This window comes from Rutidosis leptorrhynchoides, chromosome 6 (genome assembly GCF_046630445.1).
Source record: "Rutidosis leptorrhynchoides isolate AG116_Rl617_1_P2 chromosome 6, CSIRO_AGI_Rlap_v1, whole genome shotgun sequence".
In the NCBI taxonomy this organism is placed as follows: Eukaryota; Viridiplantae; Streptophyta; class Magnoliopsida; order Asterales; family Asteraceae; genus Rutidosis; species Rutidosis leptorrhynchoides.
The window spans coordinates 341652335-341680237 of NC_092338.1; the positions used below are offsets into that span (position 1 = coordinate 341652335).

A 27903-nucleotide genomic window follows, 5' to 3' on the forward strand; every position below is an offset into this window, starting at 1 on the left:
AACGCAAAAGACTATGTGGCGACCAACTGAGGTAGAAATTGTCCCTTACACCATCCCTTAAAAAGGTCATTTCTTCGACCATTATAAACATGGAGTAATCTATGGAAAACTCAACCAAAAAATTAACTACAAACTAAACCTTTTTTCCTGTGTTACGATTTTCAACTTTGTGTTATTTGTTTTTTTCTTCAGGTTATAACTTGCTTGCTTTATTATTACTGAAACTAATTATGACAATCCAATATTTGATTCGTTCTTAAAAAAATCTAGCGAATTCGCGGGTCTTAAGCTAGTAGTACCGAGATATATTACAGAAAATAGCACAAAGTAACACAAATATATATTTTAGGTATAGTAACAAAAAGTAATAAATAAGATATATAATACATCCACTTCCTTTGGAATCTGCTCTATGAGATGATATAACTTTTCATGCCCATATCCATGTTATGCCACATTAATAACTGAATAAATAAGTAGTATAAATATAGATATAATTATAATGTATGAAAAACAGATAACTAACAAATTGAAGTTGGTGGGTCAATTTGCTATCACGATTTGGAACTCTAGTGTACCCAAAATCTCAAATTTCATACATAACTAATCCATACTACTTTAGGGACTTCAAAATTTCAAATACAGACCACAAAGAGTCACAATACATGGATCTTGAGGTCCTGTACAAATAGAAACCACCTTTACTCAAATAGAAACCACCTTTACTCTGATCCAACGATCATGCTGGTAGGAGTAATATCCCGAATCGCCACTATTACAAAAGTGATCATGTAGATACTTAGGAAATTAGCATTCTGATGTGACACAAACTTTATAAGAGTCGAAAAGAATATCCTCATTTAGCATCACCCTGCATAAATCAAATAACATAAAATTTAAAATACATAGTTTGGTTATTATTAATCAACAACTAATAAGCTTCACAACACTATAACCAAACTCCATATCTAATTTTAAAACTCATGTTCTACTTAGAGTAAAATCCAATATCCATATCAAACCCTTTATACAAATATATTTACCCGTGCAATTGTACAAACCTGATCCATCTAACACTAGAATATCAATACTAAACACAATCGTAATAAGTACAATTATAAACCATGAACAAAAAAGCCTCCAACAAAACCCAGAAATAGATTAGCGCTACAACTCGATATAGATATTATGCTAATCGTAATCAATTATGTTTTTGAATATTTGAAACAAAAAATGTTACGATGGTGGTCGGAGTCCATAGGGTACGGCCCTCATCTGATACCCAGATCCAGATTAGCGATACCACTCAATATGGATTTTGTGCCTTTCGTTATCAATTAGGTTTTTCAATTTCGAACCAAAGAATGCTACGATGGTGGTCAGAGATCGAAGGGAAGGGTGTGTACCTGATAATGTTAAATCTTAGAAGTTCGATAGACGTTTGTCTGATTGATGTCGCTACAGGAGAAGGCGAATAAAAATAGAAAAACAAAGCATATTATTAAAGCTTAGTACCTTCGATTTTTTTACTAAATTTTAGCCTTAAAAAGTCAATACACTCCAAAGAATGTAAGAAATAAAGGTGATACAATGGTGGAACAAAAAAATATCATATATAAAGCAGAGTTTGGTTAAACTGATTACCTAGAGTTGTGAAACCAAGATCTATCCTCGCACGATTTAATAGAGTGTTCACCACCTCATCTATATTCATATACAGCTGCAAACAGCATTCTATCGAGTTTTAGACCTGATTATTAAAGAAAATTTTAGCATAGACCAATCTTTATGGTAGTTTTTACTTTTCTGTTGGTCATTACTCGAAAATTGAGACAGACCCAGAATTAGGAACATGAGCCTCTGTTGCATTATTATGTTGGTCACTTTGAGACTCGTAAGAAGCTTGGGGTATGTGTTGTATGTGTTTCAGGTGTATCCAGGGACTCCTATATGGATTTTAAATGTCAGTCACTACATTTATGATTGATAATTCGTCTTAAACATATACTCTGTAATATATAAATATATAAAACCACTAACGCCGCTGTCATTGCAATCTTAATCAAGCTTTGACCACCCAACTTTAAAACCAGTCATAATCATAAATCATAATTTGTTCCTTACAAATCCCAACCCGAATTCAAATGCAGCCAACAAAACCCAAAACAATAATTACAATCATCATATAATTGGTGGATAATTCAATAAATCGTATCAACTGCAAGAAGATCCAGATACATCATAACCCTATTTTGGATATTGGAAAAAAGGAAATTGAATAAAAACACGAAACAATAAAATCAAACCTCATTTGAACTGATCTGAAAATTTAGATTTTTGATGCGGAATAAGATTTAATAGACTGTTCCGACGAAAATACTCCAGCGGTTTTGAGTTTGGAAGGCCTAAAGAGAATTTTGTGAGGTTTGAATACGTATCATTACCCTATTTTTTGAGTTTTAATCTGCCCGAATATTAACTATGTTAATTAGAAGGGTAATTTAGTCATCAAACAACTAATCAAGGTAATTATTAGGTCATAGTCTTGATCAAAAATTTTGGATGGTCTAGATTATGGATGATAATGACAATGGAAGGCTAGGATTAGTGGTTTGATTTTTTGATGATGTATTTTTAACTTTGTTATTATAATATAAAGAGATATTATTATATTATTTATTATATATATTTATTATTTACAAGTTTGTAGGTTACGCGCTTCGCTGCGCATAGAAGATTTTACTATAGGTCACTTTAAAAAAATTAAAAAAAAAATTATGCTAACATGGTTCGAACTCGCGACTTGTAAGTCGCCATGTCTATCAACTAACCACCGAGGCACACTTCAACTTGTTGTATCATTAGAATAGCGTTTATATTTATTTAGTTAAAAAAATGGGAAATTAAGTTAAAAAGTCAAAATTGGAGGCACATATCTTACCCCTCTAAGTGGAAATTATTACACTTGTGTCCCAATTCAACAGTGTCAATTTTTTTTTGTCTTTTTCCCTTTTCTATTTGAATATATGTATAATATATTTATTATATATATACCTACTGTTAAATTATATATTTATCATATATATATTTTATTGTTTATATATATTATACCTACTGGTTATATATTTATTATTTATATATATTTATTATATATTATATATGTTAATGTAATATGTTAAATATTTATAGGGAAAGCGGGAGAAGAACTAAGTAAAAAGAACGCAAGAGGGTGGTCGCAAAAAGAGCTTTTGTAGTTAGCGGAATGTTTTTGTGATACTTCGAAAAATTCTATTGTTGGGAGATCACAAAAGCGCCAAAGTTTTTGGGGCACGGCAATGGAGAAGTTTAATAATAACGAGTTTGGATGGGTACGAAACGAAGATACGTTATCTTTTAAGTGGCGAGATTTAAACAAGTCATGTACGGAGTTTTTGCCATTTTATAGGGATATTAAAGATAATTGGCGTAGTGGAGCAAATGATGAAGACGTTTACAAATCTGTGGTGCAATCTTATTTTGATACATACGGGAAGACTTTTGGTAACAAGGATGCCTTTTTTTCTTGATACAACATCCGAAGTGGATCGTACCAAATGATCCAACTGCTAGAGCTCAGCATCAAGATGATTATCACGTGGATACTACGGGTGTTGGTGAAACTCAAGGAGACCCGATAAGCCTCAGTCAAGACTTTGATGAGGCCGAGTTGTTTGGGGACGTTCCGATGCAACGTCCAATGGGACGTGATAGAGCAAAGAAAGCCCAAAAACAGTCGGATTCGTCGGACACAGGAGCATCATCTCGTGGTAAAAGTTCAAGTACGAATAGGACGGAAGAGTTTATGGACCAATGGGGTATTGTGGCAAAAGAAAAGACAAGTGCGATCGACACTTTCAAGCAGTTTTGCACTATGCAAACCGCGCTCACACAAATTAATGTGTTGGGGAGATCATCGGCTCAAATGGAAGAACCTGAATACGTGATACGTCTTCAAAATCTAAAAAAATTGGTTCGTAAACAGATGAAAGACAACTTGAACATTGACGCTAACCCGAATGCCTAGATTTACTTTATGTTACGGAGTATTTCATCTTTTTATATTAAGTATTTAATTTATGTATTTTTTTTATTTTTTGGATTTTTAATTACAACAACAACAACAACAACAACAACAACAACAACAAAACCCATACCACATAGGTGGTGTATGGGGGAGGTGAGATGTAGACAATCCTTCCTCTAATGGATAGAGAGATTGCTTCCGAATGAACCTCCGGCCAAAAAGTAGAAAATTTTTATTTTAAGAAATAAAATAGAATTAAAAAATTAAATTAAACAAAGAAATTAAATAAAATTGAATAAAAATAAAATAAAATAAAATAGAGACGCCATGAAAATGGTAAAATCAAATTTTCATGGGTTTTAAATCCTGCCTGAAATTTACTTTAAACTCTAGGGGTCAGTCAAGTCGCCAATAAATCAACGCTTGCTGTCGACTAACTAGAGCCGTACTCCAGCCAACGATTGAAGAAAAAAAAAAGCATGGACAGCTACACTAAAGTAAACGATAAGCATATATAAACACCTATATAAACATGAATACACATATACATGCATATACATACATAAATGTATAGACATAAATTATGTACTTTATTTAATTTAATGTTATTAATTTTATGTCTTTTTAATTTTATAACAAATATTTATTTTTATTTTTAATAATAAAAATAAAATAAAACAAATAAATAAAACAGAAAAATACAAAATTAAATGTCACATCAGCATTCCACTAACACAACACCAACTCACAACACCACCACTACTCCAGTCAACAACACAACATGTCCTAGTCATCAAAAAAGTGCAAAAATGGCACAACACGAACCCACAACACGAACTACCACTACAAATGGTCTAAGAGATGTGAATTTAAGTGTAAAAAACTGAAAAATCAAATCATGTAGTCTATTAGTATTTATAGAGGTGAAAACGTTATCTAAATAAAATCAAGAATCAAGAATAATCTAGAAAATCTAATCTCGAAATCTTATTCTATGACATTTTCGCAAGGTAGCCTTGCGACTAGAAATTTGCGTACTGATCAAACCAAAATCGTTATGGTTAGATTTATTTCGGGTTAGAGTGCTTAGTTTGTGAAAAAGAGTAGGTCGATTGTTTTAACTCCAATAATTGTGCAAACCCCGATTTGAAATCTGAATTTCAATGGCGTAAAACAATCGATGAGATTAACCTTATTTGATCGGAATCGAATAAGTTAATATCTTAGAATGAAGATGAATTCCGATAGCGACCGGAATCGATACCGAAATTGTATTATTAGCTGGAGATATGTTACCATAATTAATGTGGGCAGAGTAACATTAATGCATCCTGTGTTGTTGAATGAATGATCTTGTTCGTGTATTTATAGGTGTTATGAGGGAATGGTGACGTGGCACATGTCCCTTTAATGGTTGTAACAAACTTTGCTAATCCCAAAGATTGACGTGGCACCTGTCCCTTTCATGGGAATAACGAGCAGATCCTAACAAACTTTCCAAGATTCGTGGATTGACGTAGCGTGCAGCTTGTTTGTATGTTTGTTCCGGGATCATCGTTCTGGGACAGTGCACTTATTCCAGGATGAAGTGCCTGCTCCGGGACAATGCACTTGTTCCGGGACAGCGTGCTTGTTCCGGGATGGTATCCTTGTGCCGGGCCAGGATATCTAAACCAGGAGATCGTGGTATTCCCGAGAGTGTGGTAGGTCCGTCCAGGTCATGACGGATGAATGCCTTGTTTAGTCAAGAAGGTTTTGCCTGGTGTTTATTCCAAGTGTTTCTTCACGGTGTCTGTTATGAACGGGCAAGATTGTAGCCGGTTTATGAATAGCCTTATAAAGATTGTCGGGTACCCGACGTCCATGGTCAAGCAGGCCTTCTTATGTGATGACATGGTTCCCGGCTTCTTAATGCTTTTTGTGCCGGGCTAAGTGGTGCCGGTAGCCCGCGCACTTGTCCAGGTAGGATAAGTTTTATGTAGTGTCTCGGCTAGCCTTTGTCCGATACGCTTCTTCCTGGACGTGTACACAAGTAACCTTCTGATCAGGTTACTAAAGTAGGGCGGGGAAGATGTTGTTTGCCCGTGATGATTTATGCGGAGAATATTCTAGCCGGAGTGCTGTTAAATGTTTACTTTTCTGAGACGGATCACTATACGTATCATCACGTACTTTGTGACGTACGTTTGACGTAGAGCTTATCGGTCAGACGCTACGCAAGCCAACCGTGCGACTCGTATAGTCTCGGACATGAGCGACTTGAAATTTCTCGCTCATGGCCGAGAATTCACGTGTCGCAAAGTCGCAAGATTACTTGCGACTTGTGAGGCCATTTTGGCAATTTCAATTCTTTGAGGGCGAATCGTTATAGTTAGTTACAAAAATGGACGTTTTGGTCAATAGTCCAATGGATTGTAACCTCATTTTTGGTAGTTGACTAGTTTCAATATTGGTAGGTTTGAAGAACACATTTTGGAACACACTGTTACATCGTGCCCTCTATTTCGGTTTCTATTGGTAGCAAGAAGATGGATTTTGGTGATGTTTAACCTTCTGTGGTGTATACTGATGTTGGTTTAGTTAATAAAGTTGCAAATGCTAATGTTACCATTTTGCAATTGCATACTAATGATGTTGGTTCCGTTGATAAAGCTGTGATTGCTAATGATAACATTTTGGTTGGTAATAAGGTTTTGAGGGTTAACTGGTCTAATCGGGCTTCGAAAGTTATCAGGTTTTCATGAGGTACCCGTGGTTGAGAATGGAGCTTCGTCTAGTTTAGTTGGTCTTAAAATCAGGTCCAAGATTAAGAATAAAGACTTCGCGATTAAGAGGATGGCTTCGAACGATGGTGATTTAACTCTTAGGGATCAAGATGAAGATGTTGAATCCGGTAATGGTGAAGAGGGATTTTTTTATGGGTTAGTGAGGCATGGGTTGTTGCCCCCTTCGTCAGGTATTTGGATTGATGACGGTTTTGTAACGTGATTTCCTACTCATTTAACAATCTTTCGGGGAAAGCCCCTTCGCCGTGATATCGTTGATGGTAAGATGTCTAAAGGGGAGGGGAGTTTTACCGTCCATGCCCCGTATGGATTGGTGTGGGTTTCTTCCTAGGCACGCAGTTGGGGGCGGGTATAACTGTGTAGGAGATGAACGCGTGGGTGGTTAAGTCTCCTGGGTGATCCTAACAGCTGTCCTAAAAAAAAAAAAAAAAATGTCTAAAGCATAATGCTTGTTGATTTCTTTCTCCCGAGGCCGTTTGTATGGTCAGATCTTTTTATTGTGTTATAGTGTTTCTTGGGTTTGTTAGTGTTTTGTTTGTGTAGCATATTTTTTGTCATTCATGTCTTTTAGTTTTTATCGTTAGTGGTAGTTTTGCTTGTTTGTTCGTTCGGTTAAGCTCGGTAGTAGCCAGCAGGTGCTCGATGTTTTGTCTAGACTTTAGTTTTCTGATCTCGAGCCTAGCATTTTCGTTAAAGTTGTATATTTGTTGGTTCCTTTCATTTTTCGACAAAAGAACTTTTGTTCATTGTAAAATGACTTGGAACCAAAAAATATCTATAGTTTCTATTAAAATTCTAAAATGATGATGTCATTATTAGGCTAATTCTTTTGTTAAGAAAAAATCAAAAAAAAAAAAAAAAAAAAAATCTAAACATGGTGGGTGATGTCATTAATTAAAATTAAATCTTATTAATTAATTATTATTATTAAATCTTATTAATTAATTATTATTATTAAATCTTATTAATAATTATTTTAATTATTAAAATTAAATAATTATGAATTATTTTAATTAATTATTTTTAATTGAGTACGAGAAGGTATATAAGCTAGGTAGAAGGAAACAAATTCTAAATTTATATTTTAATTTACACTTTTAAAATAAAATGACAATCAATATTCTCTCTTATGATTTAATGATACCGCAACCCGCATGCGCATACGGGCAGTTCCTAGCGTACGTGCGCATATACTTTATATGCGGTATGCGGCATGCGGCAGCGTGTAAAATACCTTTGTTCCCGGAAAGGCGGTGACTTGGCCATCAAGCCTAAATATCTTTTCCATAATTTTTTTTTTTTGAAAGGCAATTAATATCTTTTAAATAATTATATCCGAGATTCGGGAAGTTTGTTATGGAAAGAATTATCATGATCTCGGATGGTTCTAGATTTGGGGTTTTGCCTATATATAATAACCCTAATTGTTATTTTGGACACATCACATTTTACGTGGCTCACAATACGTAATCATCATCATCATTCATCGAAGGTTAACAGGTTAGTCATTCTCGACGATCACCTACAGCCTTATTTGGGCCTTCGATCGACGACCGTCATCGAAGGTGGACTTAATCAACTAGCCACACCGCCGACATCATCATGTCGGACAGGGTTATTCACGGTAGCCGGACCGGAGAGCTAAGTTCTAAGATCCTTAAACCTCTTTTAAACGTATTGAACATGCATATTAACCTCCCGAAAAATATATGCACGATCAAGTGGTGCTTTCATTGAGAAATGAACTAATTCAAGACGTGTTTAATTGTTTTTTTCTTTTAAAAGTTTTGAATTATAAAGCTCATTACTCACAGTTTTCTCGATTTTTTTTTTTTTTTTTGTTTCTTTAACAAAATCATGACTTCCGGGGAATCATCAGAACGTACTCAAACGGACAACCAGAACACGCCGTCTGGTAATCAGCTAACGCAAGCTATGACTACGGGGGCGGGATACACGCCTTACCCTCCACCCGTGTCCGGTGAACCTTTCCAAAGGTATAAACCGATATTCCCGGATGGAATTACGCCGCCAAGGGCAAACTCGCCGGTTACAACCACGCGGCTAGATTTTTCTCGCCGGTTACAACCACGCGGCTAGATTTTTCTGCAGTGGATCCAAGAGTTATCTTTGCAGGCACTAGCGGCGAAACTATAGACCCGCATGTAGTATGATGCGGCCAGGTGCCTATTTAAAGCACTACGGTTTCAATCCCTCTGCAGACGCAGAGTTGTCAGCAAAATTCGTCGTTTACACCACTACAGCCTTGGCAGCCGCCGCGCCCAATTTCACAGTTTCTAACCCCTGCGGATGCGTAGGCATTTTGCTGAAACGACGAACATGCATAGTAACCTCTCGGAAAATATATGCACGATCATGATTGAATGTTGATTGTTTAATATCATTTTAGGTGTTTGATGAAATATTCAGCTGACGAGTTTCTTGGTGGAACTATGTATTTCCACGGGTCATTAAACTAAATAACTTTAGCATTTACGTTCACTTAATACCTAAAACATATCATTAAACTGTTTCGTTTAAACAAACTCGTGGTTCCACGGGTCATTTCACTAGTTTAAAACTAATCAACAACCCAGTGACACTGCTAAATTGGCAAACAAGTTCTTAACGCCTCCTTATTTAGTAGGCCACATACTTTTATCGGTAGAACATACAACTAACTCTATAGAAAATGTTTGTGAGAAACAGCATTTTGACGTATAATATAATGATTCTCTTTCCATAAAAACAAACTACTAAAAAGGGCAGGGTCAAAATCTTCATTTTGATTATTCATAAAGCAGTAGATGTTCCTTAGACGGTAACTGATGAAGGCATATCAGCAAGAGCACGTATGTACGTACTGTGCTCTGAAGTGGTTCCAAAACCTGGTATGAAATCACGAAAGAATCTCAGAACTGCAGCTAGGTGTTGTGGGTCGTTTGATGCATACGCTGCTTCTAAAAACAGCGAAGGACGCACAGTCGTAACCTGATTCACAAACAATTTCTCAACTTTTAAAAAAATTATACTTTTTTCAACAAATACTTCAGTTATTATAGTGTTGATTGAAGTGATATAATGAGTTATGACCTTCTTTTTGCGTGCATAACGCAAAGCTTCAAGATAGCATCCATCTTGTACAAGAAGCACAACATAGTCGTGATGAAGCATGAGCTGTCTCATCATATCCACACCCAACTTTCTTGTTTGGATGTTTTGACGTCCCGTCTCTAATAGTTGAAGCGCAACCTCTTTTGACGGCTCGATTATCTGCAAACGAACCCATGCCATTCTTTATTAAATTTTAAAATTATATTACTTCTTCCACACATAAAAACTGCAACATTTCACACTTTATAAGTATACTTGTTTAACCCTTTCTAGATAATATATAGACCAAAATTGCTACATATGTTAGGCGGATGAGTTAAATTAGCCACCTTCTAAGGCTCTACCTAAGGCTGAAAAACGACCTAAAGTCATGTTTTATTCTAAGTGTTTTATTTTGTGTAATGTTTTTTTCTACTGAACTTGATTTTTACATAGATTTGACAAAAAGTTGAAATAGTGAATTATCAATAAGTATTTATGCAAAAATAGCTCAGCAGAGATCAGACTGTCTTAAATTCTCATTGATCGGAGCTAAAGCTAGTATTATGAAGGTATGTCAAGCTATTGAAACGAACTTGAGCTTAGCTAAAGTAGTCGAACCAAGCTTGAACCTAACACTACTTACAAGCATATGCCAATTTAGCCACTTAGGTGTTGCAACTTTTATGTGATGGAAAGATAAATTGCATGTCTGGGGTCAAATCACATGTACAATCAATCACACAAAGTGCCAAAAAGACACTTACCTTATTCATAATAAATAATCCGATTTCAGCATATCGTTCATTCCTAGCAAGCAGCCGCACTGCCATCACATAAATGTTTGGGTGCAGTCTTATTTTCTCCAAATTGGCACTGCAAAATTAAAGACATGGGGCATAAAAAGTGTTACAAATACGTTATAGATGTAAACCAAATTGCTAACCAATTTAGCTAATTTAAGCTAAGAACCAATTACCTCCTAATGAACTCGATAATAATGGCAAACAAATAAGAAGCATCTGTAATCATCTCTTCCTCCACAGAAGCAAATACAAAGCTGTACACCTCATCTGGTGGAATGGCTGCTGAGGTCACTTGCGATTCTTGTTGTTCCGAAACGTTAGCATCAAGTGGTTGGTTCTCTGAATGCTCTCGTATTCTAGAAGCTTCAGCACCAACTGAATTTTCTCCACCTATATTTCGACTAGACGAATTAACATCAACAAATTTGGATTTCGCCTTCCTGAAATTCGCATTATCCTCCGAGTCTGATGTGGACAAGCTAGAAGTTTGTACAGTTCTATCAGCAGATTCGGTAGTGCGAGTGTCGACATCGTTTTCAGGTACAGCGGAAGCTACAGGTTTCTCTGACTTTACACCTTTCAAGTAACTACCGGTTTTAAGTGAATATGCAAAAGAGTTCACCAATACATCTATGGCTCGGAAAACCATTGGGAGAGGTCTACGCTCAATGATGATAGACTGAACAAGGTCCAAACACAACTGTTTAGCCTGAAATAAATATGGAAGAAGATTATTGTGCTATTTTGAATATCTTTTGTACTGAAACTTACAAAAAAGGAACAGTTGTTCAATGGATTTCCTACACATGACAAAATGGATGGGTTGTGTTACAGGTCAAAAGGGGTTAAGTTATAGGTATGGGTCAAGATGAGCTAGGTCAAATTGAAAAGCTTTTGGTCAAAAAGTAAAAAATGTTGGTTAAAAGCATATACTTACTTTCTTTGCTTCTAATTTCCTCCGTTGCAAGAACTCTAAGACAGATGGCACTTCTGAGCTGCTAGCAGAAATTGCCTCCAAATCCAAATGGATCTTCCACAAATATCCAGTGGCAACATCACATACAAGATCGGGAATAAGAAAACTCCAGTCATCACCATACAAATTAGAAATTACGTCATTCAACAGTGTTGCTTCTGAGCTTTCTGCATCCTTTTTACTTAATTGAGAGGATGACATGGCAGTGCGTGGCAAGCCCCTTATTAAAAGAGGAAGGGGAGCAGATACAGGCGTCCGTGAATCAGAAAATATATCATATAATATAATAACCTTTGCATCCACTTGATGAATGAGCAGAACATTATCAACCACACTTACAGCTATCTTGCTGGAATATATGGGCAGAGATCCCTAATAAAATGAGACAGCCATGAGCGATTATTTGGTAAAAAGGTAACATTTTGTAAAATATATAAAATATGCATAAATAATAATGAGGTTAGACAAAATCTAAATGTACATTATCCAAGGCATTGCCAACCGCAAATGTCATTTCAATCACAATCTCAATATAGTCTGATGCAATAACCACGTTTCAGGACATCTTAATTGTAGACTGAAAATCGTATATAGCACTACTGAATAAAGTGTCGGTCTATAAAATCAACCGCCAATGATAATCTCCTCTTAAAGGTGCTCGATATGCATGTGAAATCGATCATCTGATTATACCAAACTTATCTAGAAAAAATCGGTATTTATGTCCAGATAAACACATCCTACTTATTCAAAAGGTCAAATAATCAGTATTTGATAATGACTACGAGCTACAACATATTTTATTATGTAAGGGTAAAATGGAAGTACCTATTGATCTAACCTTTTAACCTAGTTTGGGGACTTTTACTCCCATTTCAGAAAGTGTGTCCCCTTATTTTCAGACAAATGCCCCTTTTGATCGTTTTATCTGTAAACTACTTAAATAAGCAGAACTTGTCAAACACCCCCACGAATATGTGCATATAAGATAGGCTTTCACTTCTTCACTTGCAGATTTTAAATCTTCTAGAGTTTTTGGATTTACAAAGTTAACATAGCGGAGACTCCATAAGTTTCACAATAGCAGCATTTACTTATTACTAGACTTAATAAACCATATTGTTTTTCACAAAGGAAAAAAGAACATATTGATTTTCCAATACCGTTTTAGAAACTTCCCAAAAAAGTGGCTATATTAACAAAGAAAAGGAAGAGAAAACACCCAATTTATAAAGTTAACCAAACAAAAGAGTTTTACAAAAATTCCATTGTGTTGTAACAATCTATCTATAGCAGATTGAATTCTTAGTTATTTATTTGATAATTAATATATCTAAGTAATCAACTTCATGATTGAATCTACCAATGACCAACCATTGCCACACTGAAGGTTTTGGAGCCTCCTTCTACCCTAACTCCACTCAGCAAATCCTAATTTTAGAAACTACAATTAAAAAGTATGATAGGGCCAAATCTAATTAGTCTTATTATAGTTGGAGGATGAATAGATCTACACAAGAAAAAGTTGATCATCACAAACATTAACATACATTTAACAAAGGAGTAAAAGATAAAGGGTACTGCTAAGCTATTTACGATGTGTTTGGTTAAGGGGTATGGGAATGGAAGTATGAGTTTGATTACCAATAAATGAGTATGGTTGATGGGTTTTTTTTATTTAAGTATGATTATCAAGCCCACAAAAAAAGGCATAATTCAAACCCATGCATGATGGTGGGTATGAACCCATTCCGATTTCCATATAAACCCCACATCCATAGTGAATCCGTGGAATAAAGCAAATTCCCCCTTAATCATATCTACAATTTCGATACAAAACAAAAATTTAAGTGTAGGAAATCGACCAAATTTAAATGATTTATCCTGCAACAAATTCTAGTTATAATCAATCATCTGACAATGATTAGTAATTACCTCATGTTCACAACTTCACGCACAATAAGCACATCTAAACACCAGTTAATTATCAAACCATGACTCAAGGAACACCAACCTGAACCTAACTCTCTATTACAAGCAAACAAACATAAGTTCTGAGTTCCTTTCATGACGTGGGGTTAGCACGTTTTTTGTCAATATATAAGTTTAAAAAGAATGCATAATATGACATGCATCATGCAGAATATGAAATTTATTATCAATCACCCTCGTGTCTCGGTATTAAATGAAAGCATAACTGACCTGCTGAATAACAGCATCACGATAAAACCTATATGAATGAAGCAGCATCGCAACTCTATCGACTTGTAAGCAGTATATCCTTCCATAACTGTCATTTCACCAGAGTAATTTATAATTTATACCATATGTCAGACCTCTAAGAGTTCATGGACTGATAATATAAATATATAAAGCTTACACAGTGACTATATGTACGTCTTCAGCAGCGAGTACAGGCTTACTGTTGACCTCGGCCTTTGCCATTGACATCTCAAACCTTGGTAATCGAATTACACCTGCAGATGAAAGCTAAACAGAAAACAAAATGATAGTCAAACAAATAAGTAATTGTAAAACCAAATATATGTTGCTACCCACTAGAGTAGAAAATTCCATAATTTTTGGCTAGTTTTAATGATAGGTGTAAAAATTAAATTAAAGTATACTAACTAAATAATTTTAGAGCACACCTAAAGCAACTAGTTACAGCTTATAAGCCTTACCTGATATCCAGTAAAGCTTTTGCATTGCATTCCTGAAGCAAGAAGAACCAAACGGCTTTCGTGTGTATATTTGTACCAACTCACATTCATTTTCTTTGTCTCAACTAATGCAAATGATTTTGCGTCTGGTGCATAAGCGTACAGGTCCAGTCCACTGTAATTCATTTCTAGTCAGTCAAAACTGGATGAGGTTAAAAAGTAAAGCAATGTTTAACAGATGATGTATAACAGTCATTAATGTTATCATATCTCAAGGCCAACAACTCATATCAGTAGAATTTTGTTACTTGTTAATTGCATTGAGCTTTATCTTATATTCTTCTACAAATTTCTTGTTAGTACTAAGTAATATACTCTTCAAATAGATTAATCTGTTACCGTTCACGTTTAAAACTTCCTACTCAGAACATGTAACATATTCTTGAGAATTAGTCGCTCTAGCAAATAGCGATGGAGTTCTTTTCTACTTCATAAAGTGTCTTACAAACTGACAATGCTATATCAATTAAAAACCTGTTGATAAGTAAATAAATCATCAGACAATACTTTGCATGAGAATACTGGCTCATATAATTTTGTATAAGATAGGAATATTCAGAAGGTGATACGGTTTCACCAATGAAGACACGGGTTAAGGGTAGAGAAATTTCTATTTGAATATTCATTTACTCGATGTACAATTTCTTAACAAGTACCTGGTCTTGACAAACACGATATCACAAACTGCACAATCTGTCCAAAAGAATCCCAATATGTTATCCGACTCAGACTTTAACTTTTGAGTAAACGTGTCTCCAGTTTCTCTGACCCAAAACTGAACTTCACGATTTGATCGTTGAACAGCTATCAGTTTAGTGTCCAAAGAATAACGAATGGACAATACCGGCCCTTCATTTATCGTATCATTTGTTGGAACGACATCAGAAGTAAAAGGAGAAATTTTCCACGAAACAACCTGAGAAATCAGACAAGACTAATAAACTTAACTCATAAACTTCATCTGTTAAACTAAACTATGGTAATTAAAGGAGTTTATACAGATCTCTACAGGACGTACCTGGTAAGAGGTTGGTGAGATTAATAGCTTATTTCCGTCATCATAAAATAAACCGGCTGATCCTTCATTTCTGCATTTTAAGGGCGGATATTGAATATATGCATGTGACAACCCACCCGAAGACTGAGAACTTGATGAATTCCCTAACATTTGAATCGGTCTTGTTTTGTAAGTTTGACGTAAAAATTTGAACTTTACAACCACAGTGAATCCTTCTTTAGCAAAAAAAAAAAACTGAAGAATAAAAACAGGAACATGTATCAGTTAGATGTACAATAAATAACAAGAATTTTAAGTTATGATCTTTAAACTTTTCTGATTGTATATATGGAACCTTGATGTATTTATGAAGAAAAATTTCTATTGATTTATGGCTTTCCCTTGATCTGCAAAAGAAAGATAAGAAAATTGGTAGGTACAAAGAAATAAATATAATTGTGATCATACAATCAAGCGGTCAGTACCACATGCTGCATGCAATTCTTTAATGCAAGAAATTCTTTCAAACACATATCAAGTTCAACTTGGGGGACCTTCGCTGCAACACAACTCCCGTATTCTTTGGCCTACAATAATTTATGTGATGAATTATGGTCACATACCATAAAATGATAAAAATGACACGAACTCTGTTACAAAACCAAGATTAATTCAAGTTATTACAATTTTATGAACTGCCTTTATTCCATCACGTGAACGAATTAAAAACTGATTATATATGACGCATGTCAGTGGAAAAGTTCATTCGACAACTTGACTTCTTGTGAGTTCATATCGTCATTCAGACTACTAATATGCAGTTTCAAGTTGATCTTAAATCTGAATGAATACTACAACTAAGTAGCTGCAGACACAAAATAAAGTGCCTAACACTATAAGTATATTACACAGCATCACAACTTGCACAATGGGCCTGCTACAAAAGAAGTTCGAGCCACGTAACTATTTTCGAACACCAGTATGCTCAGCCTAACTTTGTATAATCTGATATGTGTTTCAAATGAGGTGGTAGATGTTTATAAATGACCTGTAGTATGTTAAAGACGTACATTGAATAGATGTCCCAGCCTAGAATATTTTGCCATTAGAATAGCATTTTTCATGCAAAACTTAACACCACGTCCTCTCATGCTCCCCTTTTGAGCACTGAACCTAAAAATCTATGATGGGCGTGAAAACATGAGCTATAATTCGTATGACTTGTAATCACAAATCAAGTTTGCGCCCTCTTGACCATGATAGTCAAACAAATTATTGCACATATGTAGCAATGATGTTTATGTTAAGATAAGGAACTGTGAAAGTACTATTTCGGCGTAAGATCATTGTTAACAACTAAAAATATACAATAATTCATATTTTGGACAGTTAGAATGTTAACATATACCTAACTATGTGCATTTTCTATCGTCTACTTCCAGCTGAACCATTTTTTCTTATGATCACGATTCGGTGTTATTATTAACAAATAAAATAATATAAGATAAGATTAACAAGTGAACTGGAACCGATTTCCTAAAGGTATTGAAGGGAAACTTACAACTACATTCAAGTTCCCAAGGTTATACTTTACATGTGTTTGAAAAGTTAGAACTTATGCTTCATTATCAACTTGATCCTTTTACTTACTTTCTTAACGAATCCCCCAAATTGAACCCTCAGTAAATTGAACAATACAATTTTTGTCTCATATATGCAATCCACAACAACTAGTCAAAAATAAAATAAACTATGTTCTCTAAAATTCACTCATGATCCACACGTACATAATATATAATATAAACAAGAAACAAAAAAAACTAAACAGGTAACCAACTTGCCACTGTTAACAATCCTACCTGAGCTCCACAATTCAACAAAATACGCTTAAGCGGCGACGATGCTGTCCTTTCTTTCATCATCAACAGCCTGATATACATCAATTACACAAACGTTATAAGATCAACTCACTTAACAATTACCAGGGGCGGAACATAAGGTATTCCAAAGGGGGCGCCCGTCCCCCTGGATTTAACGGGGAAAAAAAATTACATTAAAAAAAAAAGAATTTTACCAAAAAATAAGGTTTTTTTTAGTGTTTGCCCCTGCTGTCAATGAAAAATTTATTAAATTTTTAGACTCGCATAGTCGGTTTCAAGTTCCCCCTCCGTATTGGGTTTCAGTAAATCAGTATCACCACAGAAAATGCTCCATAATGTCCCCAAAAAACACCATAAAACACCAGAAAGAACTAAAACAAATGAAGAAAGTCATAAACCACTAGACACTATAACATAAATCGCGTCATGGAGCACCTAGGGTTTGCATAGCTTATAACACTACAACATAAATTTTACTAATTCGATATTATAAATTTATCTGATTAATTATAAATAAAAGGTTTATAACAATATTCGATCTCGATTGACTACGTTTACGAAAATTAAGAATAAATAAGTTAAATTGAAGAAACTAACCGATAGAATTGGCTTCCAATTGTGCAGAAAACATAACGGAATGAACAGAAATTTTTTATTATCGAGAAATTTTATGGCAGGGAAGTAAGTTGAATGAGCATCAGAAGTTAGAATCGGCCAAAAAGTGAGACTTTCGAAGAGGGTTTGTACGTATCAAGTTTTTTTTTTTTTTTTTTTTTTTCAAAAATATTAATATGTATGTATATCAGTATATGTATACATATACTAATAATAATAATAATAACTATTGTACGAACTCTCGCTTCGCGCCGGTGTTCAGTATTTTATTGCGTTTAGTTTGTAAAATTATTTAGTGGCTAACGATGATGTTGTTGAAGCGCAACTCGAGTCGAACTAAAAGGTATAACCCGTGAAAGATTTAAATGTAATTTCAAATTAACAATATACGTGCATCTCCGCGTTTCGTTATGGAATTGTCGACTTTTAAAAATTTAACGCAAAACCAACGTGTATGAAAAGTACCCCAAATATTTAGCGTTTTTTAAAAAGCGTCCATTTTGCGTATAGCTAGTGACATTGAGTTCCTAAAATTATTTCGAGTTTAACGATGGTGTCGGAAAAATTTGACTCGTTGCGAGCGAGAAGATATGGCTCGTTGAATATTTGGGTCGAGTTTATTTAAGATTTTTTATGAAAATGGTAATTTGACACTTAACCCCCTGTATGGGGTCGATTTGATTTTTTGGAGAAAGTGTGGGGGGTTTTGTTGTGCAAATGAAATTTAGTTAAATTAAAAAAAATGAAAAGTCGAAAATGCCCTTGAGCGCTATTCATTACCCCTCTTTCTTTTAGATATAGGTATAATATAATATAATATAATATATAATATAATAGAACTGAGATTCCGGTGGAACAACATTAAGCGGATCAAACGATCTGTAGTGGGAATACTTGATCACATACGACCAAAACTCCTTGACATACACTCTGTTCGTTCTAAACAATATGAACGACTACATTAAATATAGAGCGACCATTAAAGGATTTACAATTAAATTACAATCAAACAAACTACCACCAAACTTAAGCCTAAAACAAATACATAAACCCGACCCCATATCCAACCCCGCACCTACACTCCTTATAAACCGCCAATCCAAACCATTCACGGGCAACCCAAGAACACCTAACTCGAGGCATATTTACCGAAGTCAACAAAGTTAACAACGGTGGCAACAACATCAAGCTCACAAAAACCCGACGACGAGAAAAATGTAATGAATGAACCAGACATTCCGCAACATAGTAGTACCAAATGCAGAATCAAACTATATAGGAACCAGTCATCTTCGCCAAGTTTTCAAAGGACATTTACAAACCCTCAGACCCAAGCAGACAACAATCAGCGCCAACAGTCACACGGAGTCACCAGCAACAACCGGCGACTGCCAGCGACCACCAGTAACAACCACCATTACCAGCACCACCATCGGCAGCCAACGCCCACCAGCGGGCGTCAACGACGTCATCAACAAGTAATAGTTGACCTCGGCCATTAACACCTACTTGTAGCCACCAAGCTACCAACAATGTCACCAGGCAATAATGTTCAACCTCTGACTGCCGCCACCCGCAACCACTAAAAAAACCGGCAGCACCTACTAGCATCCACCAAAGGCTGCCCGCAACCACCACCTACCCTCGGTAACCGTAGATAACGGTCCGACTACCGAACCCGCCGGGTTTCAACAAAAAACACGCACAACCACAAACCCGCCAAAAACCCACCCAACCCCACCACAAAACCCAAATCCGACCAAAGTACCTATAGAGTTCCAAAACGGCTCCGTCAAGTACCCTTAACGGCTCCGTCACTTGGTCCCACAGCTTGATCATAATTCTAAATGAATTTAATAAATAACATTGCATTATTTATTTAAAAATGATTTCCTATAAAGGAAACATGTAGTAAATGTAAGTTTAGAAAAACCAACATAAGTAAATATCAAAAGTTGACCAAAACCATGTCAACAAACACCCACAAGTTAATGTAACCAAAATAGAATGCAATTTTAAGCTTAAATGTTTAACAAAAGTTGCCAACAATATGCAGACTCTCTAAGCACAGCGGAAGCAATCAATCAAGTACCTGAGAAAACATGCGAGTAAACTGTCAACAAAAATGTTGAGTGAATTATAGGTTTAAATAACGTATAAGATTTAGACCACACGATTTCAAATGTTAGAAAACATAAAAAAAAACATTATTCATTAACCCGTGAGCCACCTGGTCATCACTTAACCATTCTTTTGTAACATCCCGCATTTTTCCGTTAATTCATTTTAACGCCCGTCTTTTTTTTATAATAATATCTTTCGTTATCTATATTCGTACTTTTCATTAACTAATGTTCTTGATATTCCCGTTATTGGATTATAACATCTATCGTTTACTTTAGCGTTTTTAAAATAATTCGTTTGGTTAATTCACGCACCCGCTTTAAACTCGAGGGACTAAGGTTGTCAAGTGGGCAAACTAGTTGACTAGGTCAACTAGTCAACCCACCATCTCATCCATTCATTTTCTTCAACCTCCCACTTCTTCCTACTGAAATGTCCCGTTCATATTGATTATAAACGTTACATATTAATTGATTTCGTTGCGAGGTTTTGACCTCTATATGAGACGTTTTTCAAAGACTGCATTCGATTTTAAAACAAACCATAACCTTTAAAATATTACGACGATTATCAAATAATGATAATCTAAAATATAGTGTTTTTCACACGACCATTACATAATGGTTTACAATAATATTACACATCAACATAAGTCTTCGAATACAGTTTTTAAACAATATTATACAAGCATGGACTCCAAATCTTGTCCTTAATTTAGTATGCAACAGCGGAAGCTCTTAATAATCACATGAGAATAAACATGCTTAAAACGTCAACAAAATTGTTGGTGAGTTATAGGTTTAACCTACATATTATCAAATCATAATAATAGACCACAAGATTTCATTTTTATAACACATCTCATATCAGGCATTTCACAAACTACATAGAGATAAAAATCATTCATATGTTGAACACCTGGTAACCGACCTTAACAAGATGCATATAGAATATCCTCATCATTCCGGGACTCTCATCGGATATGATAAATCGAAGTACTAAAGCATCCGTAACTCGGATGAGGCTTGTTGGGCCAAATAGATCTATCTTTAGGATTCGCGTCAATTAGGGGTCATTTCCCTAATTCTTAGGCAACCAAGCTAAAAAGAGGCATATTCGGTTCGATAATCCAACATAGAAAGTATTTTCGATTACTTGTGTCTATTTTATAAAATATTTATAAAATCGCATGTATTCTCATCCCAAAAAAAATAATAGATTTTAAAAGTGGGACTATAACTCACTTTCACAGATTTTTACTTCGTCGGGAAGTAAGACTTGGCCACTGGTCGATTCACGAACCTATAACAAATATGTACATATATATCAAAGTATGTTCAAAATATATTTACAACATTTTTAATACGTTTTAATGTTTTAAGTTTATTAAGTCAGCTGTCCTCGTTAGTAACCTACAACTAGTTGTCCACAGTTAGATGTATATAAATAAATCGATATATATTATCTTGAATCAATCCATAACTCAGTGTATACACGTCTCAGGCTAGATCATCACTCAAAGTATATATATTTATGGAATCAACCTCAACCCTGTATAGCTAACTCAATCATTACTGCATATAGAGTGTCCATGGTTGTTCCAAATAATATATATACATGGGTCGATATGATATGTCAAAACATTTGCATATGTGTCTATGGTATCCCAAGATTATATAATATATTAGAATACATGTATGATACAATATAAGTTAGCTAGGATATGATTAATATAGATTTGTTATAAATTTTCACGTAGCTACATCAAGCAAAATTATCCAATCTTGTTTTACCCATAACTTCTTCGTTTTAAATCCGTTTTGAGTGATTCAAGTTGCTATGATTTCATATTGAACTTAAGTTTATGAATCAAAATAGAAAAAGTATAAGTTTATAATCGAAAATATAGATTACAAGTCATTTTTGTAAAGGTAGTCATTTCAGTTTAAAGAACGACGTCTTGATGACTATTTTGAAAAACATACTTTCACTTTGAGTTTAACCATGATTTTTAGATATAGTTTCATGTTCATAAGAAAAATCATTTTCCCAGAATAACAACTTTTAAATCAAAGTTTATCATAGTTTTTAATTAACTAACCCAAAACAGCCCGCGGTGTTACTACGACGGCGTATATCCGGTTTTACGGTGTTTTTCGTATTTTCAGGTTTTAAATCATTAAGTTAGAATATCATATAGATATAGAACATGTGTTTAGTTGATTTTAAAAGTCAAGTTAGAAGGATTAACTTTTATTTGCGAACAAGTTTAGAATTAACTAAACTTTGTTCTAGTGATTACAAGCTTAAACCTTCGAATAAGGTAGTTTTATATATATGAATCGAATGATGTTATGAACATCATTACTACCTCAGGTTTTGTGGATAAATCTACTGGAAATGAGAAAAATAGATCTAGTTTCAAAGGATCCTTGGATGGCTTGAAAGTTCTTGAAGTAGAATCATGACACGAAAATAAGTTCAAGTAAGATTATTTCGCAAATTAAGATAGTTATAGTTATATAAATTGAATCAAAGCTTGAATATGAATATTACCTTGATTTAGAAAGATAACCTACTATAAATAACAAAGGTTTCTTGATCTTAGATGATTACTTGGAATGGATTAGAAAACTTGGAAGTAAACTTGTAAACTTGGAAGTGTTCTTTATGTGTTCTTGAGTAATTGTTTTTACGATGATTATAGGTAATAACTAAAGCTTGTATTTGATGATTTTTGCTGGAAAAATAGTAACTTAGACGTTCATGGAAGAGTGTGTGTGTTTTGAGAGAGAATTGGGAAGAAAATTGAAAGTGAAATGGAGTAGGTGGTGAGTGGTGAAGGTGAGTGGGGTTAAAAGGAGTTCTTGTTTTTGTTTCCTTGCTCATAAGTCATGCTAGTTGTCTAATTGTTGGTTCCACATGTTTTTTAACTATCTAGGGCTGCTAAGAGCTGAATTATTGTGTGTATATACCAATAGTATATACGTCTAGGAGCTGGGTATTGTACGAGTATGAATACGGTTGCATACGAGTAGAATTGTTGATGAAAATGAATGAGAATGCAATTGTAAGCATTTTTGTTAAGTAGAAGTACTTTGATATGTGTCTTGAAGTCTTTAAAAAGTGTACTAATACATCTAAATACACTACATGTATATACATTTTAACTGAGTCGTTAAGTCATCGTTAATCGTTACATGTAAGTGTTGTTTTGAAACCTTTAAGTTAACGATCTCATTTAATGTTTGATAATGCTAAAAATGAACATATATACTTCATAGCATTATCCCTCAAGAAAGACAAGCTTTTAGTTGCAATTGTTCTATTTACAAGTGATATTCGTTTAAATAATAAAAGGTGAAGACAAAAGACAGATTCGACGAATTGAAGACGCAAACGACCAAAAAGCTCAAAAGTACAAAACACAATCAAAGAGGTTCCAATTATTGATTAGAAGCATCTCAAAATTACAAGAGTACAAGAAGCGAAACGCAAAATACAAGATATTAAATTGTACGCAAGGACGTTCGAAAATCCGGAACCGGGACCAAAGTCAACTCTCAACGCTCGACGCAACAGACTAAAAATTACAAGTCAACTATGCACATAAATATAATATAATATTTAAATAATTCTTATAATTATTTATATATTATATAATATATTATAAAAACCGTCGGCAGAAGAAACAAACACATGTGGGCTGGAAAAGCAGGCCATGCGATCGCATGGCCTGGCAGTTATAAAGCCATGCGATCGTATGGTGAACAGGGACAGGCCAGGTCCTATAAAGATCACGAGTTTTGGACGAAATTTTACATCTTTTTCTTCTTCCTTCATACGTAAACATATATATATATATATATATATATATATATATATATATATATATATATATATATATATATATATATATATATATATATATATATATATTATAATTTTAATTTTAATTTTAATTTTAATTCTAATAATAAGGGTATGTTAGCGAATGTTGTAAGGGTATAAGTCGAAATTCTGTCCGTGTAACGCTACGCTATTTTTAATCATTGTAAGTTATGTTCAACCTTTTTACATTAATTCTCGTAGCTAAGTTATTATTATGCTTATCTAAGCCGAAGTAATCATGATATTGGGCTAAAATATTTAAAATTGGGTAATTGGGCTTTGTACCATAATTGGGGTTTGGACAAAAGAACGACACTTGTGGAAATTAGACTATGGGCTATTAATGGGTTTTATATCTATTTAACTAAATGATAGTTTGTTAATTTAATGTAAAGATTTACAATTGGACGTACCTATAAATAACCATATACACTCGATCGGACACGATGGGCGAGATATTTATATGTACGAATAATCGTTCATTTAACCGGACACGGGAATGGATTAATAGTCTATGGAATTATTAAAATAGGGGTGAAATTATGTAGAAGGACACTTGGCATAATTGATAACAAAGTATTAAAACCTTGGATTACACGCAGTCGATATCCTGGTGTAATTATTAAACAAAGTATTAAGACCTTGTTACAGTTTAAGTCCCCAATTAGTTGGAATATTTGACTTCGGATATAAGGATAATTTAACGAGGACACTCGCACTTTATATTTATGACTGATGGACTGTTATGGACAAAAACCAGACTGGCATATTGAATAATCCAGGACAAAGGACAATTAACTCATGGGAATAAATTAAAATCAACACGTCAAACATCATGATTATGGAAGTTTAAATAAGCATAATTCTTTTATTTTCATATTTAATTGCACTTATAATTATCGCACTTTTATTTATTGTCATTGTATTTAATTGCACTTTTAATTATCGTACTTTTTAATTATCGCACTTTTATTTTGTGATGCCCCGTACAAAACCATCGTGTACGAATCATCAACAACAGGATCATTACAAGGTTAAGTACTATATGCGATTTCAAAAAGAGTTTGCATTCATAAATAAAGTGATGTCTAAACCAACATCGAATGTTTTACAATCCAAAAGCATGCTTCACTAAGTAGAAGCAAATAATAAGTGTATGTGACCATAATGGTCGTTACAAGTCATAGTTCAAAAGTACTAAAGTTTGAATGCAAGGTAACGTAGTTCATGCGACGACAACTCTAAGCAGCGGGTGTCTACAGTACGACTAGTACACAGCGGAAGCTAACCTCAAGCACCTGAGAAAAACATGCTTAAAAATGTCAACACAAAGGTTGGTGAGCTATAGTTTAAGTATAACAGTATGTAAGGTAGGCCACGAGATTTCAGTGCTACAAAGAGCGTTTCAAAACAGTATGATAAAGTATATGTTAACCGTGGGCACTTGGTAACTAACTTAACGTTTATACCCCCTGAAAGTACACTTGGTATGTGCGTATGTCTACGAAGTATTAAACACTCGTTAAATGCTAGTGCGACTAGCCCGAGTGGGAATGTCAAACCCTATGGATCCATATCTAAGATTCGCGTTCACGGTTCAAAAACCAATGATTAAACTTTACCGAGCTAAAGGGAATGTTTATGCCATTGTATAACCCACACATATATAAGTTTAAGTACTCGTGCCTAGTATGTAAAACATAAAATCCGCATGTATTCTCAGTTCCCAAAATAAGTTTAAAGTAAAAAGGGAATGCTATAACTCACAATGATAATGTAGTCGTAAAGTCGGTTCGGAAAAGGTGTGCAAGTAATCGGTCCGAAGGTCCTCAACCTAAGTCAAATAGTACTAAGTCAGTAAATCGTCTGAAAAGGTTTAAAAGTATGTAAATAAGGTCTTAAGGGTCATCATCATTCATCATTTAACAAAAGGTGTAAAGTAGGTTTCGTTCATGAAAGTAGTTTAAAACAAAAGCTGACTTTGATCAGTCACCACGGCCTCTACCCTTACTGAATTAAGGTGAGACCAGTGGCCATGGCTCTGTATATGAGCCCCTTAAGTGTGGTAAAATTTACAGAAGCAAACTCGTCTTGGTTTGACCATGGCGACGGTCTAAGTGCGAGTAGGTCAGAAATTTCTGCACAACGTTAAAGGACATAGTGACGATCGGAGGGCCATAAATCCTAAACCGTAACTCGGATTAAGACGAGTCCTATATGAAATGTTATCTACTAGAAAAGTTCTATCTAAAAATCATGGTCTCAGTAGCCCAGGTCTACTGCTCTGTTACAGAAACAGCAGGTCAGTAGGGTTTGGACAGAAACCGTAAGTTTAAGTGAGTTCCGGTGGCCTTGGTGCTTGATGTTCATCATGGTTCTCATCCTTGACGCATATAGCTTCAAGTGTACAACTCATTGATGTATATACATCATCTTAACCAAGTCTTGACCATCATAACCCTAGTGTAAGTCTAAGACATGAAGCACAACTCACTTAAGAGTTGCATGTAGTTTGATGAACCAAAGTTACATCAAGTCTTAGGTTTGACACTTACATGAACTATAATAGAAATATTGAACTCTAAAATTGAAAATAAACTAACTAATCAAGATCTTAAGGTGTAGAACATGGTTCTTAGTTAGATCTTGAAGATCCAAGACCCAAAAGTCTAGATCAAGCATAAGTATACAAAGTTATATTTAAAGAAAACTTATTTGTGTGTTCTTGAACTTTCAAGGTTGACTTTTAGTTCAAGATTAAAGAGATCAAGGCTAACTTGTAGTTCTTGACCATTTAAACTAATTACATGAATTTAAAGTGCAAGAATGAAGAAGTAAACTAAGTAAACATGTAATTTGTTCATGGTTGTTCATACTTTAAAGATTCAAACCAAAGTTTGATCTTTAGAAAGTAAACTTTAAAGTTTACTTCATGAACTTCAAGTATGAGTTTAATCAACACATGAACTTGCAATCTTTTAAGAAAGTATATGTAGAATCATAACTAGTAAGTTATGTTCTTGAGTGTTCTTGATAAATACAAGATATTATGAAGAATCAAACTAGAAAGTTTATTTTTGTAACATGAAAGTAAGTAACAACAAGTAAGTAACTAAACAACATGAACAAATTTAACAACAAACAAATGATGATGAGATGCTTTAGAATTCGGTTTAGACAAGAGAGAAAAGAGAGAAAGAATGTTCAAGTTACTTACCAAAAACTAGAGAGAAAAGAGAGGAAAGTTGAGAGGATTTTTGCAAGTAAGTGTGTGTGAGTTTGAATGAGAGAATGTGAGTGAAGTAGTAATGAAAAAAAAAGATTTTGAAACCCATGTAACCCCCTCTAGGTCACGGCTCAGCAGAAAAAAAAGAAGGGATGGCTTGGTTCTTTGGTCACTAGTATGCAAAGCTTCAAAAGTTGGTTAAAAGGATGGTTGTTCATGGGGATTATGAGCTAACAAGATTCCAAGTCTTTTAAACTACTAGTTACCCTTGTAAGTACTACTTACATGTAAAAGAAATGGACTAGTTACATGGGAGTTGGGCTAAAGAGTCCATAAAAGATGTAGGGTGGGCTTCTAAAGTCCAATAACACTAATAAAGGCCCAAGTTCCAATAATGCACAAGTTAAACCAATTAAAGCCCAAGTAATTAACTAAAAACCTTAGTTAATTATAATGATTAATAAAACTAATCATGAATGTAAATAATACTCTAAAAATATTATTCGTGAAGTTTTGGGTGTCACAAAGACGTTTCGGGCACTTAAAAGTCAAGTATAGTGTATCATGGCAACATGTAAATGTAATAACATACATTTGTTTAATCACACGTATTAATAATAATAATTATTAATAAATAAACGTTGGAAAATCCAGGGTCGTTACATTACCCACCTGTTAAAGAAAATTTCGTCCCGAAATTTTAAGCTGAGGTAGATGGAGGAG

General features: G+C 34.5%; 1 protein-coding gene across 1 annotated transcript; it reads right to left on the reverse strand.

Annotated features, from left to right (window-relative positions):
* Window positions 1-9335: 9335 nt before the first annotated feature.
* On the reverse strand, window positions 9336-18054 carry LOC139851988 (uncharacterized). Its single transcript, XM_071841209.1, has 14 exons — window positions 17922-18054; window positions 17304-17373; window positions 15930-16031; window positions 15800-15851; window positions 15466-15699; window positions 15104-15363; window positions 14409-14562; window positions 14105-14214; window positions 13927-14014; window positions 11686-12096; window positions 10922-11457; window positions 10710-10818; window positions 9943-10122; window positions 9336-9840 (listed from the first exon to the last, which is right to left on the reverse strand). Exons 5-14 carry the CDS (start codon window positions 15613-15615, stop codon window positions 9664-9666), a joined length of 2175 nt encoding a protein of 724 aa, XP_071697310.1. The 5' UTR covers window positions 15616-15699; window positions 15800-15851; window positions 15930-16031; window positions 17304-17373; window positions 17922-18054; the 3' UTR covers window positions 9336-9663.
* Between the last annotated feature and the right edge of the window lie 9849 nt (window positions 18055-27903).